The sequence below is a fragment of the Copadichromis virginalis genome, linkage group LG7 (genome assembly GCF_057382275.1).
Source record: "Copadichromis virginalis isolate Kocher_CV1m ecotype Utaka linkage group LG7, C_Virginalis_male_GT1.1, whole genome shotgun sequence".
NCBI classification, from domain to species: Eukaryota; Metazoa; Chordata; class Actinopteri; order Cichliformes; family Cichlidae; genus Copadichromis; species Copadichromis virginalis.
In genome coordinates this window covers 30,864,525-30,878,661 of record NC_140624.1, presented here as the reverse complement: position 1 = coordinate 30,878,661, position 14,137 = coordinate 30,864,525, and the positions used below count along the sequence as shown (strand labels likewise).

The 14,137-nt window shown below is 41.0% G+C and overlaps 1 protein-coding gene across 1 annotated transcript; it reads left to right on the top strand.

Annotated features, from left to right (window-relative positions):
- The first annotated feature begins 925 nt into the window (after positions 1 to 925).
- On the top strand, positions 926 to 13,516 carry wdr36 (WD repeat domain 36). Its single transcript, XM_085462995.1, has 22 exons — positions 926 to 1,250; positions 2,056 to 2,083; positions 2,181 to 2,281; positions 2,608 to 2,725; positions 2,818 to 2,950; positions 3,369 to 3,423; positions 3,517 to 3,649; positions 3,741 to 3,916; positions 9,163 to 9,283; positions 9,437 to 9,502; positions 9,781 to 9,870; positions 9,952 to 10,094; positions 10,181 to 10,298; positions 10,816 to 10,981; positions 11,083 to 11,191; positions 11,273 to 11,352; positions 11,441 to 11,548; positions 11,671 to 11,902; positions 12,363 to 12,482; positions 12,593 to 12,674; positions 13,033 to 13,220; positions 13,318 to 13,516. Exons 1-22 carry the CDS (start codon positions 1,104 to 1,106, stop codon positions 13,465 to 13,467), a joined length of 2,664 nt encoding a protein of 887 aa, XP_085319121.1. The 5' UTR covers positions 926 to 1,103; the 3' UTR covers positions 13,468 to 13,516.
- The last annotated feature ends 621 nt before the right edge of the window (positions 13,517 to 14,137 follow it).

Sequence of the window (14,137 nt, the reverse complement as noted above, 5' to 3'; positions counted from 1 at the left end):
CACTAAGAAATTTGGAGATCAGTCTATAGTTAACCAAGACAACTGGATCAAGTATTACAGCCAACTTAAAACCCTGCTAATGCAGATAAATTTATCAAATTTAGTATTAAAGCATTAAGTCTTGTTTGATCAGTGTTGTAACTTATGAATGGGACCTGTGCTGGCTCATGTGTTCAAACTGTTATCTATTTAAATAGTTATAACCTGTTACTCTAATGTAAATAACAAAGTCATAATAAAAGTCATCAGTTATACTTTCATGTGCCAGCAAGCTCTTATCAGGCAGTCTGAATAGCTCAACATATTATTATTGTAATTTTGACCTCCAGATCAGAGGTCAAATGTGACTTTTATTTTCTTCATGTCAATGACACACACCACACGTGTAAAAATTATAGTTCCCAGGTTAAAGGTCTTTTGTCTGTTTTCTACCAATTAATGATTAAGTTGATTCATTTGGTTTATGTTGTCCTGGTAACCTGGATAAGTGACACAAAGTGGAAGGATGAAAGCAAACATGGTTGAAACACTGATGTCACCTCCAAAATGGACCCAGAATAAAACCTGCCTCACACAGAGAAAAAATATCAATCAGATTATTTCAAAGAATAAATTAAATGTCTTTAATTAAATGCTACATTTTAATATGAACTGACTTCACTCAGGAGAAATGAGTATACATCTAGATTAGATATAACTCAAAAATGAAACCAGTTCAGTTTCTAATGCGTCTCAGCTCTAATGTAAGATCATCACATTATGCAGAGAACTCTTTTCTGTATTGTTTAAATCTGAAGCTCCTTCACAGTTTGAGCTCCTTCGGCATAAAACCAGGAAAACCAGGCAGAATATTGCAAAGTTTTATTTCTCATCCTGTTCCGACTCTGCGCTCACGGTTCTGTCCTGTTTCCGTCCAGCAGGTGGCGGCACTGAGCCGAAGCGGAACCTTGCTGAGCCGGCGGGATGTGTTTCCTGCCGGACTTGATTCCTCGTGGCTCCTTCGTGTGTGTTTTCTCTGCGGCTCCTCGCGGTGCCTGCTGTTTACCTGTGTCTCCCTGTCTGTTCGGTGCTCTCTTAGGTGTGCTGTTCTCCGGTGAGCGGACATGCCGGCCGGCGGCAGCTCTTTGTTCTCCGGTTTCCGGGTCCTGGGACTTTATTCCAACCACGTGCCGCACGCGCTCCGGTACCACTTGAAGCACCGGGAGTCCTATGTGGTGACCGCGGTCGGCCGGAGCTTCCACACGTTCAACGTAAGAACAGCCGCACGTGCTCACACACACAGTCTCACACTCAGTGTAAACCTGACTAACACCGCCTGCAGGACGGGGAAAGGCCGAGACTTTATAACCGCTTTATAACCACACGGGGTTACGGTGGCTTTACTTTAGGTTATGACGTTATGTCCACTCACCGCCCACTTTATTAGGCGCACTTTGCTGGTACCGGGTTGGGCCTCCTTTGGGCTTTAAAATATTTTGGTCCATGTTGACATGATGTCATCACTCAGCTGCTGCAGATGTGTCAGCTGCATCCATGATACAGATGTCTCAGCACGTCCCAAAGGTGCTGAGAGGGATTAAGATCTGGTGACTCTGGAGCTTACTAGAGTGCCGTGAATGCACTGGCATGTTCAAGAAACCAGCTTGGTATTAAATGAGCTTCATAACCATGTTCATCAGAAGATGTTGATCCTCATCTGAGCGTCTGAGCTCCCTCTGTTTATACTCATTACTGATCTATGCTCTGATTGGTGGATTGCTGGTAGGTTTTTTAAAGTGCACCTGCAGCCTGAACACATTTTAAGACCCAGGTTTAATCAGGGTAGTTTGTAAAGAGTTATCCTTCAGTGATATGATAATCTTGTTATGACTGAGACATACAAAGAGGATCAGCGATGAAGGTTTTATTGATACCATCAGGAGTATTGTTTAATTTGCGGATTTCTGATCAGTTTCCTGTGTGGAGTCCATCCTGAGCGCCTGTTACTCTGAAAATAACCTGAATGCTGTGGCTAATATCTGTTGATTATTGATGATCTGTATTGGTCTCCTGCAGGTGAACAGGTTGGGGATCGTTGCTGTCAGTGAGTACTTAGATTTTTATTTTATTTTATTTTATTGCTCTCTGATTGGCTGCTCTGTTGTGATGTACTGTAATGAAATTGTGATGTTGTTGTCCAGGTAACAGCCTACCAGATGAAATCACCTGTTTGGCAGCCGACAGGATGTTGGTGTTCGCCGCCACCGGACGGCTCATCAGCGCCTTTGCCAGGAACAAAGAGGTACCAAAACTGTAACCAAACATTATCATCTTTTTTTTTTCTTAATTTTAAATTCTGACTACTTTTTTTTAGTTAAACAAATTATTTAATTTTCAAACATAAAAACAATAAAAATCTTTATAATATTTGGTGCTTTTGCTTTTCTGAAATTCAAATTAGAAAACAAAATATTAAATGTTATTTAAATAACTAATTAAAAAATCTGTTTTATTTCTATTTGAATAATTTTTTTCTTTATGGTCAGATAAATTTAAATTAAATAATAAAATAAAATAATAAAAACGAGCAGAAAATAAAAATGAACCAGTAGTTTGCTCTCCGTACAGGTGGTGATGCATTACAACGGTCATGAACAGGAAGTGCGCCTGCTGCTGCCTCTGGGTGATCAGCTGATCTCTGCTGACAGCGGCGGTGATGTCATCGTGTGGGATGTCCAGAGTGGGGGTGAGTCTGAAGTGGTGTGGCTTGCCCTGCACTCACCTGCTGTAGCATACATGTGCTCTTACCCATCATGCCTCACTCTCTCTGCCTCTCAGAGGTGTACCTGCGGCTGCACTTTGACCCATCAACCTTTGACGTATCGGCCATGATGCACCCGAGCACCTACCTGAACAAGGTGCTCCTGGGGAGCTCCCAGGGTGCACTGCAGCTCTGGAACATCAAGACCAGGTAAGGGTGTAGCGCTCGACTCTGAACACTGACAGAAACACACATTCAGAAATGCCCCGAGAGTCTGTCTGATTTTAGGTTTCCTTCCATGTCTCTGTGATGGTCGCTGTGTAAAACGTGCATACAAACACCAATGACACAACTACCATCAGCATGTTCAAAGGAGCCTCGACTGTCTCAGCTTGTGGGCCTTAGTCTCTTACAAAAGTATCTTCTGCTGCAGCATGCTGTCAAAAATAAATTATTTTAAAATCGTAAAAGTTTTTTATTCTTTTATAAAAAGTGACACACGTACATGTGTTTTAAATAAATATTTAAATTGTTGATGTTAATACTGTAAGCTACATGTGTATCCATATTCCTGCGTCAGTGTTAATGTTAAAGTGATGAGGTGTTAATAAAGTTGTTTGATCCTCAGTAAGCTGCTCTTCACGTTTGCTGGCTGGTCAGCAGGAGTCACAGTTCTGCAGCAGGTCAGGAACTTCACAGACTTTTATTGTTGGAAGTAAATACACACCTGATTCTTTTATTTTGAAAGATTTGTAAATGAACACTTAACTTTCCAGAGTCCTGCGGTGGATGTGGTTGGTGTTGGCACCGCAACAGGTCGCATCATTATTCACAACATCCGACTGGACGAGACATTGATGAGCTTCACGCAGGACTGGGGACCAATCACATTGCTCTCTTTCAGAACAGGTACACGTGATGATGTCATGCCCGTGGCGCTCGCTGCCATTGGCTCCGTCTCTCTTCACGTATTCACCGTATCTTTACCTCTGTCTCTCAGACGGCCCTCCCATTGTGGCGTCCGGCAGTCCTCAGGGCCACATTGCATTCTGGGATTTAGAACGTCACCAGCTCGTCACTCAGCACAGACACGCCCACAGAACGTCCATCGCCGGGGCAACGTTCCTGCAAGGAGAGCCGATATTAGTTACCAACGGCGCCGACAACGCCATCAAGGTAAAAAACAAAACAAGCGAGAGAGATTTATGAAAACCCTTTGATAACTTTCTAATGTTTAACTTTATTTTTAAATATTAAAGAAAAATTTAAAAAACACAATCCCACTAACAAACAACAAAAACCACGACAGCAAATAAAATTAAAACAGCTAAAAGTGTAAAAACAAAATAGAATATGAAACTACAAGAATAAACAGGGTTTGTACGGGTGCTTGAAATCCTTGAAAATGCTTGCATTTCAGATGTGGTGCTTAAAAGTGCTTGAAAGTGTAACTGTATTTCATTCACCACAAACAACTATCTGATTGAATAGTTTTCTTATTAGATAGAGAAATAAAATGAGTCGCAAAATGTAAAAGCAAAATTTCCCCGCCTGGGCTGCCTTGCATCTGTTTCAACGTGTGACCCCGCCCCTCCCTCGGTCAGTCGAGGATGAGTGCGCTAACATACCTGCAGGTTGCTGTTTTAATGAGTGTTTGATGGAAAACGACAGTCGCATGATAGGTGAGTTCTAGTAAATAATTTTCCAGTATGCGTACGTTACACACGCTATTTTAATGATAATAATAATAATAATAATAATAATGGATTGGGTTTATATAGCGCTTTTCTAGGCACCCAAAGCGCTTTACAGTACCACTATTCATTCACTCTCACATTCATACACTGGTGGAGGCAGCTACAGTTGTAGCCACAGCTGCCCTGGGGCAGACTGACAGAAGCGAGGCTGCCATATCACGCCATCGGCCCCTCTGGCCAACACCAGTAGGCAAGTAGGGTAAAGTGTCTTGCCCAAGGACACAACGACCAGGACAGAGAGCACGGGGATCGAACCGGCGACCTTCCGGTTACAGATGCGATTCCCAACCCCCTGAGCCACGGTCGCCCCATTTTTTAAAATTATGATTATTATTTTGCTATCAAACTCACTGGAGAAATGATTGAAATGAACTGAGTGTGATGCAGTATGGCAGCGCTATTATGGAATATGCTGTGAACTTAGCTAACGTTAGTTAGCAGTGTTAATTTACTCAAGTGAAAGCTTTAAACATTAGCCCGATGCATAACTAGCTAACTTAAGGCTTTCTGATCAACCCTCTGGGGTCGACGGACCCAGAGTCTCCATTTCAACTTGGGTCGAACATGCGGACTTCAAACTATATACCAGTGTTTAAACTGTGTTGATAGGCCACGTAAAACCGATGTGTTTTGAATAAAACAGTGGCGTTTACTCTGGGAGGAAACGGTATAAACGGCGTTTTCTATGGAGAGTGCTAGCAAACACGCTTTGCTCGTGAGTGAAAAAAGAAAAAACACTTCTTCCCTATTGGTGGAAAAATGTACCATGTCGACCAATCAAAAAATGATATGGCAACATGTGGCATCTGGTTGCTTGGGAAGAGGGGGAAGTGAGAGAGCACGAGTGAGCAAAAAAGAGAGAGAGAGTTTTGATACGTGAGAGATTTGTGACGTTTTCCGTGTTTGGAGTCTCAAGTTAGTGTGTTGTCTTGTGTAGTTAGTGTGTAGTTGTTGTTTTGTTTTGTGTGTCAGTTCTACTAGTGAACGTCACAGTTGCTGCCTTAAAGCAACCAAAGGCAGATTGCAGTGTAAACGCTGAGTGACACACCTGCTGTCAGACCTGCAGGTTTGCCCTGTGCTGTTCTCATCTGTGTTATAGTGACACACGCTATTTTTTGGAGTTGCATAAATAATTTGTGTGCCTTCTTATTTGATGCAGAGCACCTGAGTTTTCTGTAAATAGTTATAATGGTTATATGAATAACGTCTGAGCCTTGGCTGCGTTTTTAGGTAAATAGTACCATATGACATTGTTTGCAAAACTTGTGCATATTTTAAAAAAATGTACAATTTCAATTTGCATTACAAGTTATGAAAATGATTCCTTAAACATGCCTGTGGTTTTTACAGTCAAAAATATCACTTTCTACTCGTATTTTAAATTATGTCTGAATTTAGATAAATTGTGCTGACACATTATGTCAAAATGAATAAATAACAGATTGGCAGGATAAACAGTTTTTAAAGGTGAAATATAGAGGCCAAATCAAAAGTAGTCAGAAACGGCCAATAGACCCCAGAGGGTTAAAGGCTAAAAGCAAAGTTGTCACCAAGTACTGTTTATATTTGTGTGTATTGCTGCAGCTTTTTTGAGTATTAACTTGGTGCCTTTGGGTGAAATAATGGTAATATGAGGGACCGATCCATATGGTCACAAAGAATAGCCACTTGTTTCTGTGCTACCAAAGTTCCCCGGCTTTCATTCAAAATTTGTTTATCGTCAGCACCGACACATTAATCTACTTAAACATTATAAATGTCTGCAAGCTCACACTGAGGCCTGTGGGGCACTATCAGCCCCTGAGACAGTACACACATTTATGTGTTTTTGTATATGAATATTTCATACTTTAAGGCTGCCTGTTTATTTAAGGGAGATACAAAATACATTGGAACTGTACATAATAATATCATGGATGATAAATTAAATAGATTTTAAGTAGATGCTTGTGCATTCTTAAAGTCTGATATGTTGAATTGAACTATGTTTGTTCAAAGCCTCCCAGTCAGTGCTGTTCTCCATGCCTGTCTGACTGTACATGATGTTATTAGCACAAATTCATCATGATCATGATTCATGATCATTTAGGACTTCAGCATTAATACAGACAGCAATGTAGTTAGCAATAAAACAGTTTTATTGGGAATTAACTTAAAAAAACAAACAAACATCTGTCTCCTATTTTCTGTCACACAGGAAAGAAGCATCAATATCTGATGAGAAGACTTATTTATTTCTTTTTGGGGGGGGTTTCAACAGGAGAAGAACATCTCAAACAAGCTGATTCGTTCACATTTTCACATCTTAATTTTTAAGTGAAATGTGCATTTTGAGTTTATACACTATGTGTATAAGGTGACCGTTTCCTTTTGCAGTATTTTTGTGTGGTGCTTTTTTACTATCTCTTAACAAAAGGTGAACAAAGGTGTTTAAGTTCACCCTGATTTGTTTTAATTTTCACATGGTCTTACTGAGGTGATGCGAGGTTGTTTTTTTGTTTTTTGTTTTTTTTGGGGGTTTTTTTACGAGGGGTGGGGGGATGTGCTTAAAAAGCTTGAAAAGGGACGTTGAAAGTAGGGCTGCTCGATTATGGCAAAAATGATAATCACGATTATTTTCACTGAAATTGAGATCTCGATTATTTGATGATATTTATTTAACAATAACAATGTATTGAATAATGGCTTTAAAGATTGTCAAAAAATAATATAAAATAGTGTGCAAATACTGATAACAGTGCAAATGTTTGCAATATAAAACATAAATGAAAAATGTAAACATCTATGTTTCGTGAACTTTGCAGTGTTGCTCTGTGGTGCAGCTACGACACTGTAGCAAAGTTTACACACTGTGTCTACTTGATCCACGTCTGACTCCGCGAACCCATAATGTTTCCACACCACTGAAGTTTTTTTACCTCTCTTTTCAACCAGCGGCAGTCACTCTCCTCTCCAAATAACTTCTGCTTAGCTTTCCGAGCTTCCCTCGGGTCCTCTTAATTGTTGTGACACGTGTTCGAAACGCAGAGAGGTGCACTCGATTTGCCACACGGAGCAGCGCGAGAGTAAAGCACGAGGGAGGGGCTAATAATCGGCTCAGTCACTTTTAATGATCGTTGAAAGCCCAGATCGTAATTTAGATTAAAATTCGATTGAGCAGCCCTAGTTGAAAGTGCTTAAAAAGTGCTTGAATTTGATCCTGAAAAAGGCGCATGAACCCTGAATAAAGTGATTCCATTTAAAAACAACAAAAATACAACTTTTAAAATTAACTACATATAACTAAATAATAACTAAATCTAACTAAAATCAGAGACTACGATGAATAACCCTCTGGGGTCCAGGGTATAATTGGCCAATTTTGGCTACTTTTCATTTTCTCTCCATATTTCACCTTTAAAAACTGTTCATCTTGCCTTGTTTGGTATCAGTTGGTATCAGATTGTAGAGTTATTTTTTCATTTTGACATACTGTATTAACACAGTTGATCTAAATTGAGACAAAAAACATAAAATCCGAGTAGAAAAAAGTTATAATTTTTACTGTAAAAGCCACAAACATGTTTAACTTGAAATGCAAATACAAACTGTACATTGCACAAGTTTTGCAAACAACAAAGTTATATAGTACTATTTAACTAAAAATGCAGCCAAGGCCTCAGGTTTTTTTTTTTTTTTTTTTTCTTTGTTTGTTTGTTTGTTTTTAAATAACCATTTAAAACTATTTAAGGAACAATCAGGTGTTTTGCATCAAATAAGAAGGGACACAAATTGTTTACTCCAAAAGATAGTTTCTGTCCACTATAAGACCGAGGAGAACACCACAGGCATAAACCCTGCAGGTCTGACAGCAGGAGGTGGATCAGCCCTCCTGTTTTTTAGCTGGAGACAGAGTTAACAATACATTCTGCCTTTGGTGGCTTTTTTGCACCAACTGTGACATTGAGCAGTATAACTGACACAAAAAACAAAACAATGACTACACTACACACTAACTACAGCCTCCAAACACGCTAAATGTCACAAATCTCTCACGTATCAAAACTCGCTCTCTCTCTTTCTTTCGCTCTCTCTCTCTCTCTCGCCGGTGTCGCTCCTAAAACTTCCCCCTCTTCCTAAACAACCAAATGTCACATGTTGCCATAGAATTTTTTTGATTGGTTGACATGGTAAACTTTAACACCAATAGACAGGGAAGGGGTGTTTTTTTTCTTTTTTTACTCCCAAGCGGAGAGTGTTTGCTAACGCTGTCCATAGAAAACACTGTTTTTACCATTTTTTCCCGCTGTAAACACCACTGTTTGAAAAAAACATTGCTTTTATTTTTTATGATAACTCTAGTTTTATGTGGCCTATCAACATGATTTAAAAACTGGTATATAGTTTGAAGTCTGTGCATTCGACACAAGCTGAAACTGAGACTCTGAGTCACTGCATCTTGACCAGAGGGTTAAAACCAGAGATCAATAAACAAAAAAAGAAGTATAAACAAGAACTGCAGTAATAATAAAAACAAAGCAAAAAAAAAAAACTCCCAACAAAAGTCAGACATTGAGGAAAATATAAAAAATAACTTATATTATAAAGAAAATAATGAAAAGCAACATTCTCAATTAAATAATTACAACAAAATATAAAACAGTAGAAAACCTTTTCCCCCCTCAGGTGTGGATTTTTGATCAGGAAGGAGGCGGAGCCAGACTGTTGAGGATCCGTCAGGGACACAGCGCCCCGCCCACCACCATTCATCACCATGGCAATGACGGAAAAAACATCCTAAGTGCAGGTAAGATCAGATGATAGTATACATATTTCTTTATTTATTGTGCCATTTTTATTTTTTCTGTGTCCTCCTGTTTTGAACCCGCTGTTTATATTTTCTGATATTTTTTTAACTTCTTTATATTTATGTTTTGTGTTGCTTTTGCCCGCCCTGCAGGTCAGGATGGGACACTGCAGTCTTTCTCCACCGTCCACGAGCGCTTCAACAAGAACCTGGGTCATGGTAAGCTCAGCCCTCCCATCAGACTCTGTTCAAAAAATATGACATTTTAGAGTCGCTTTCTCAGACTCAGTGTGTCTGTCGGCAGCCTCTCGATAACAATAACACAAAAATTATGACACAGAAAACTGAACTCTTACTGTTCGACCTATTTCCTTTATTGGCTAAGAACATCCTCCTGACTTCACCCACTGCAGTTTCATGTTGGACACTAAATGCTGCTGCTTTAATAAAAATCTTATTTTTTTTAATTGAGTATGGTTTATATTTATTTCTTTTAGGCTCTGTTAACAAAAAAAAGGAAAAGAAGAAGAAGAAAGGACTGACGTATGAGGAACTGCGACTTCCTGCCATCACAGCGTTCTCCTCCTGTGAGCACTATGACAAGCTGTGCAGAAGTCCATACAGAAAACGTTCCATTAAAGCTGACACTGTCCTTTTTCTGTTCACAGCTGTCACTCGTCAGTCAGACTGGGACGGCATCGTCGCATGTCATCGTGATCGCCTAGCAACAACCACATGGAACTACCAGAGGTGCACGATGGGAGCGCACCATCTGCAACCACCAGGCTCACGGAGGGGTGCCATTGCTACGGTAATAGCATCTTTAAACCTGTGTTTCTCTAAGCTCCTCTCCTGGATGGCTCTGAGGGTCACATGACTTCCTGTTTCTGCTCCCAGGCTGTTGACATCACTTCCTGTGGTAACTTTGTTGTAATTGGGTCATCTTGTGGCCGCGTGGACGTCTACAACCTGCAGTCCGGACTGCATCGAGGTTGCTACGGTGACGATGAGAAAGGTGTGTTCACCTTTTTTTCCTGTGATTGCAGCACTTTCTCATTTTATTAACCCAAAGCCCCCGGTAACTGCAGTTTAATCTGTCATGCTATCGAGCCTTTTATGCAAATATGAACATGTATACACAGAAATCTTAGAATCTCAGCTAAATGCTCATATAAATCATTTCTACAACTACCAAACACAGCGAAAACAAGCGATGATTAAAAGAGCAGTTGCGTATTTGCTAAAAAGTCCACTAAGCACAAACAATGGAGCCCCAAACCAATCCCACTTCATGTAACACTGTAAACAATGGCTTGTTAGCTCTCAGAGACCTCGTCAATAATTGCACAACGCCTGAATAGTGCTGTCATTTTGCACTTTTTGGCTTCAGAAGCATAAATCTTTGCACAGAAGATGTTTATATGTTGATTAATGATTTTCTGGATTAAAATGTGAACTTGGGTGTCATTTTCGAGCAGGAAGCTCAGAAATTCCTGTAGTAACAGGTTAACCCCTGTGTCTTGCTCCTCCAGCTCACAATGGTGTGGTGCGAGGCATCGCCACGGATACCCTGAACCAGCTGACCCTTACCACAGGCTCTGATTGGCTGCTGAAATTCTGGCGCTTCAAATCGAAGAAGCTGGAAGAAGAGATGAAACTAAATGCTGCGCCGGCTAGCATGAAGCTACACAGGGAAAGGTAGCTAGGAGCTAGCATGATGCTAATAAACTGCATGATTAGCTGCAGTGAATGCTAACAATTAGCATTCCCTAACACTGCTCACTCTGTTTCTCTGTTAGTGGGATGCTAGCATTAGCACTGGATGACTTCACTTTGGTGGTTGTCGACATAGAAACCAGAAGAGTCGTTAGGAAATTTGCAGGTCACCACGGCAACATCAACGACATGGTGGGTTGGATGAAGGTGTTAGCATACATACACTACGTCACACAGTATGCTAACAGGAAGCTAAATGTTTTTATTCCTCAGACATTCAGCCCTGATGGCCGATGGCTGGTTACTGTGGCAATGGACTGTACCATCCGTGCCTGGGACCTCCCCTCTGGAAGGTAAGACTGAAAATTTTAATGAGTGACTGGGACAACTAATCAGAGACATTAGCTGATCATCAGATCCATCATTTTCTTCTATCCTCAGTCTAGTCGACTGTTTCCTGGTTGCCACGGCGCCAGTGAGTGTGTCCTTGTCCCCGACAGGTGACTTCCTCGCAACAACTCACGTTGACAGTCTGGGCCTCTACCTCTGGTATGAACTAATCACAATGCAGCCTTTGCTACAGCAACCAATCAGGGGCTTTTTTTCTTATTCACAATTGGTCATATGAAAGTCCATTATCAGCCAGTCACAGTGCAGTTGTCCTCCTTTAGGACCAATAAGAGCCTGTGTGGGCCTGTGGGGCTCCGCCCCCTCCCAGCTGACTACCAACCAGTTGTGGAGACTTTACCGGGCGTCACGGTGGAGGAGACAGAACAGGAGGTGAATTCTGAGGAGGAGGAGGATGTCTATCAGTCAGCTGAACAACTGGGGGCGGAGCTTGTAACTTTGTCTCTGCTGCCAGAGTCTCGGTGGAAGAGTCTGCTGCACCTCGATGAAATCAAGGTGAGGAACTGTCACTTTATTAGGAACACTGTGAGCAGCTGTGGTCCTTGATTTCAAAATCATTTTAGTGGGGAGGACAAAATATAAGAACCAGTGATAGCAGTTAAAATGTGAAGTGAAATGATCACTTTTTCACTTGGGTTGTTGCCAAAAATAAAAACAACATCATAATCCTGTGAAAAAGGAACAAACCTGACTGTGATTGATTCCCAGTCCCATCTTTGTATTTATTAAATCAAATATTTATGTTTTGTTTTTTTCATGTTCAGTCTGCTTCTTTTTAAAACCTCCCTGCAGCACATACTGTTGATTCTTCCACATACCAGCTTCACCTGGGAGTGTGATGAGTCAGCTCATGAACAGATTAATTCTTTACATGATCACAAATCAGCTGATGGTCTCTAAGGATTGAGTACTGATCATGTAACAACCTCTCACCTGTGTGATTTGGTGTTTGTAGAAAAGGAATAAACCCGTGGCGGCCCCTGCTGCTCCAGCTGCTGCTCCCTTCTTCCTGCCGACAGTTCCCGGACTCACGCCTCGATTTGCGACGCAAACACAAACCGAGCACGAAACACAGGTAACATATGCCTGGGACCCGCTCACATCGGGACCCGAGTATGTTTTAGTCCAAACTGAGGATGTGCACTTTAATCATGTGTAAATAAAGTCGTGTTTCCTGTGTCTCAGTCTAAGGTGCTGAACTGGGGCGTGCTCTCTCAGAGGTCAGAGTTCATCTGCACTCTGGAGTCAGCTCTGACCACGGGATCATGTGAGTTGGGACAGGATTGGCTCACCTTCATGCTTTTATTTTTTAATACTAAAATCTAAAGCTGGTATTTAATCGGAATTTCAAAATAAAAGCTGATTACTGAGCTGACAGAAAAACAAAATTAACGATAAAGAAAGAAAACAGCTTAATTTTTTTATACCTGAGGAGAGTCTGAAATGACAGCAACTGAATCAATTATCCAGTGATTGATTAAGACGTTTTTGTGGTTTTTAGTCCATATCTGATATTGTCCGTAACATTATACTTTTGTATTTTATCAGAGTATAAATAGATGGTTTTCATCAAAGTTTGAAACACAAACCTGAGTTCTGATCAGAGATCAATACTCTCTCTGCAGTTGATCAGCCGCTGCGTCTCCTGAAGGATTGTGGGCCAGCGGCGCTCTCTGTTGAGCTCAACTCTCTGGCTCCAGAGGGGGGTGGAGCCAGAGAGCTCCTGCTAGTGTTCATTCAGATGATTGACAGCATGTTGGCCAGTGGGCGGGACTTTGACCTAGCCCACGCTTACCTGGCGCTCTTCCTAAAGGTTAGCCAATCAGAACACACTCGTCAACTGTGCCATCTTTTATTGTGGAAGTCTCTTCACGATTTCCTGCTAACTTTTTTTGTTTTGTTTTTTTTAGCTCCATCTTCGCTCTTTATCACAGGACGCCACCGCCATGGAAGCTTTGAACCACCTCTTGTCCCGGTTGGAGAAAGGTTGGGCGGAGCTACAAGCATCATTTGACCAATCGTTATGTCTGCTTTCATACGCAAAGAGTGCCCTGCTGTGACACACATACATACACTTTTTGTATTCTAATAAATTTGTTTTGGATTCTTCTTCTGTGTTTTTATTTCAACCATTCAATGAATCTTCTTAATGAAAGATTTCAGTGCTGATGTGCTTTTCTTCATCACTTTCCTAATGCATGATCTCAATGGCAACATCTCAATCTAAAGGAGAATAAATGAGAGGTTTGGTGTTTGAACTACACAGTGGATGTCTGCCTTATAAAAACTACAATATCCAGAAATTGGACTACAAAATGCATACTTTACTTCACTCAAATGTTTTTACTGAGATGTTTGAGCAGTTTTTATAAGCGTGACATTCAGAGTTCAGTTGTGGGTTCATCAGCCTTTCAGGAAATAAAAAACACCATTAATGAACATCTTTGTGATCTGAGTCTGTCTCATGAACATTTCTGTGGATTATGGGATGGTATCATCTCCTATTGCAAATAGTATGTAATAATAGAATAAAATAAAAATGGTAAATGGCCTGTATTTGTATAGCGCTTTACTTAGTCCCTAAGGACCCCAAAGCGCTTTACACATCCAGTCATCCACCCATTCACACACTGGTGATGGCAAGCTACATTGTAGCCACAGCTGCCCTCGGGCGCACTGACAGAGGCGAGGCTGCTGGACACTGGCGCCACCGGGCCCTCTGACCACCAC

Coding starts and splice junctions, on each gene's coding strand:
- wdr36 (XM_085462995.1), top strand. CDS start 1,104: ATGCCGGCCGGCGGCAGCTCTTTGTTCTCCGGTTTCCGGGTCCTGGGA. Junction 3,424..3,516: donor GAGTCACAGTTCTGCAGCAG/GTCAGGAACTTC, acceptor TTAACTTTCCAG/AGTCCTGCGGTGGATGTGGT. Junction 10,095..10,180: donor GGAGGGGTGCCATTGCTACG/GTAATAGCATCT, acceptor TTCTGCTCCCAG/GCTGTTGACATCACTTCCTG.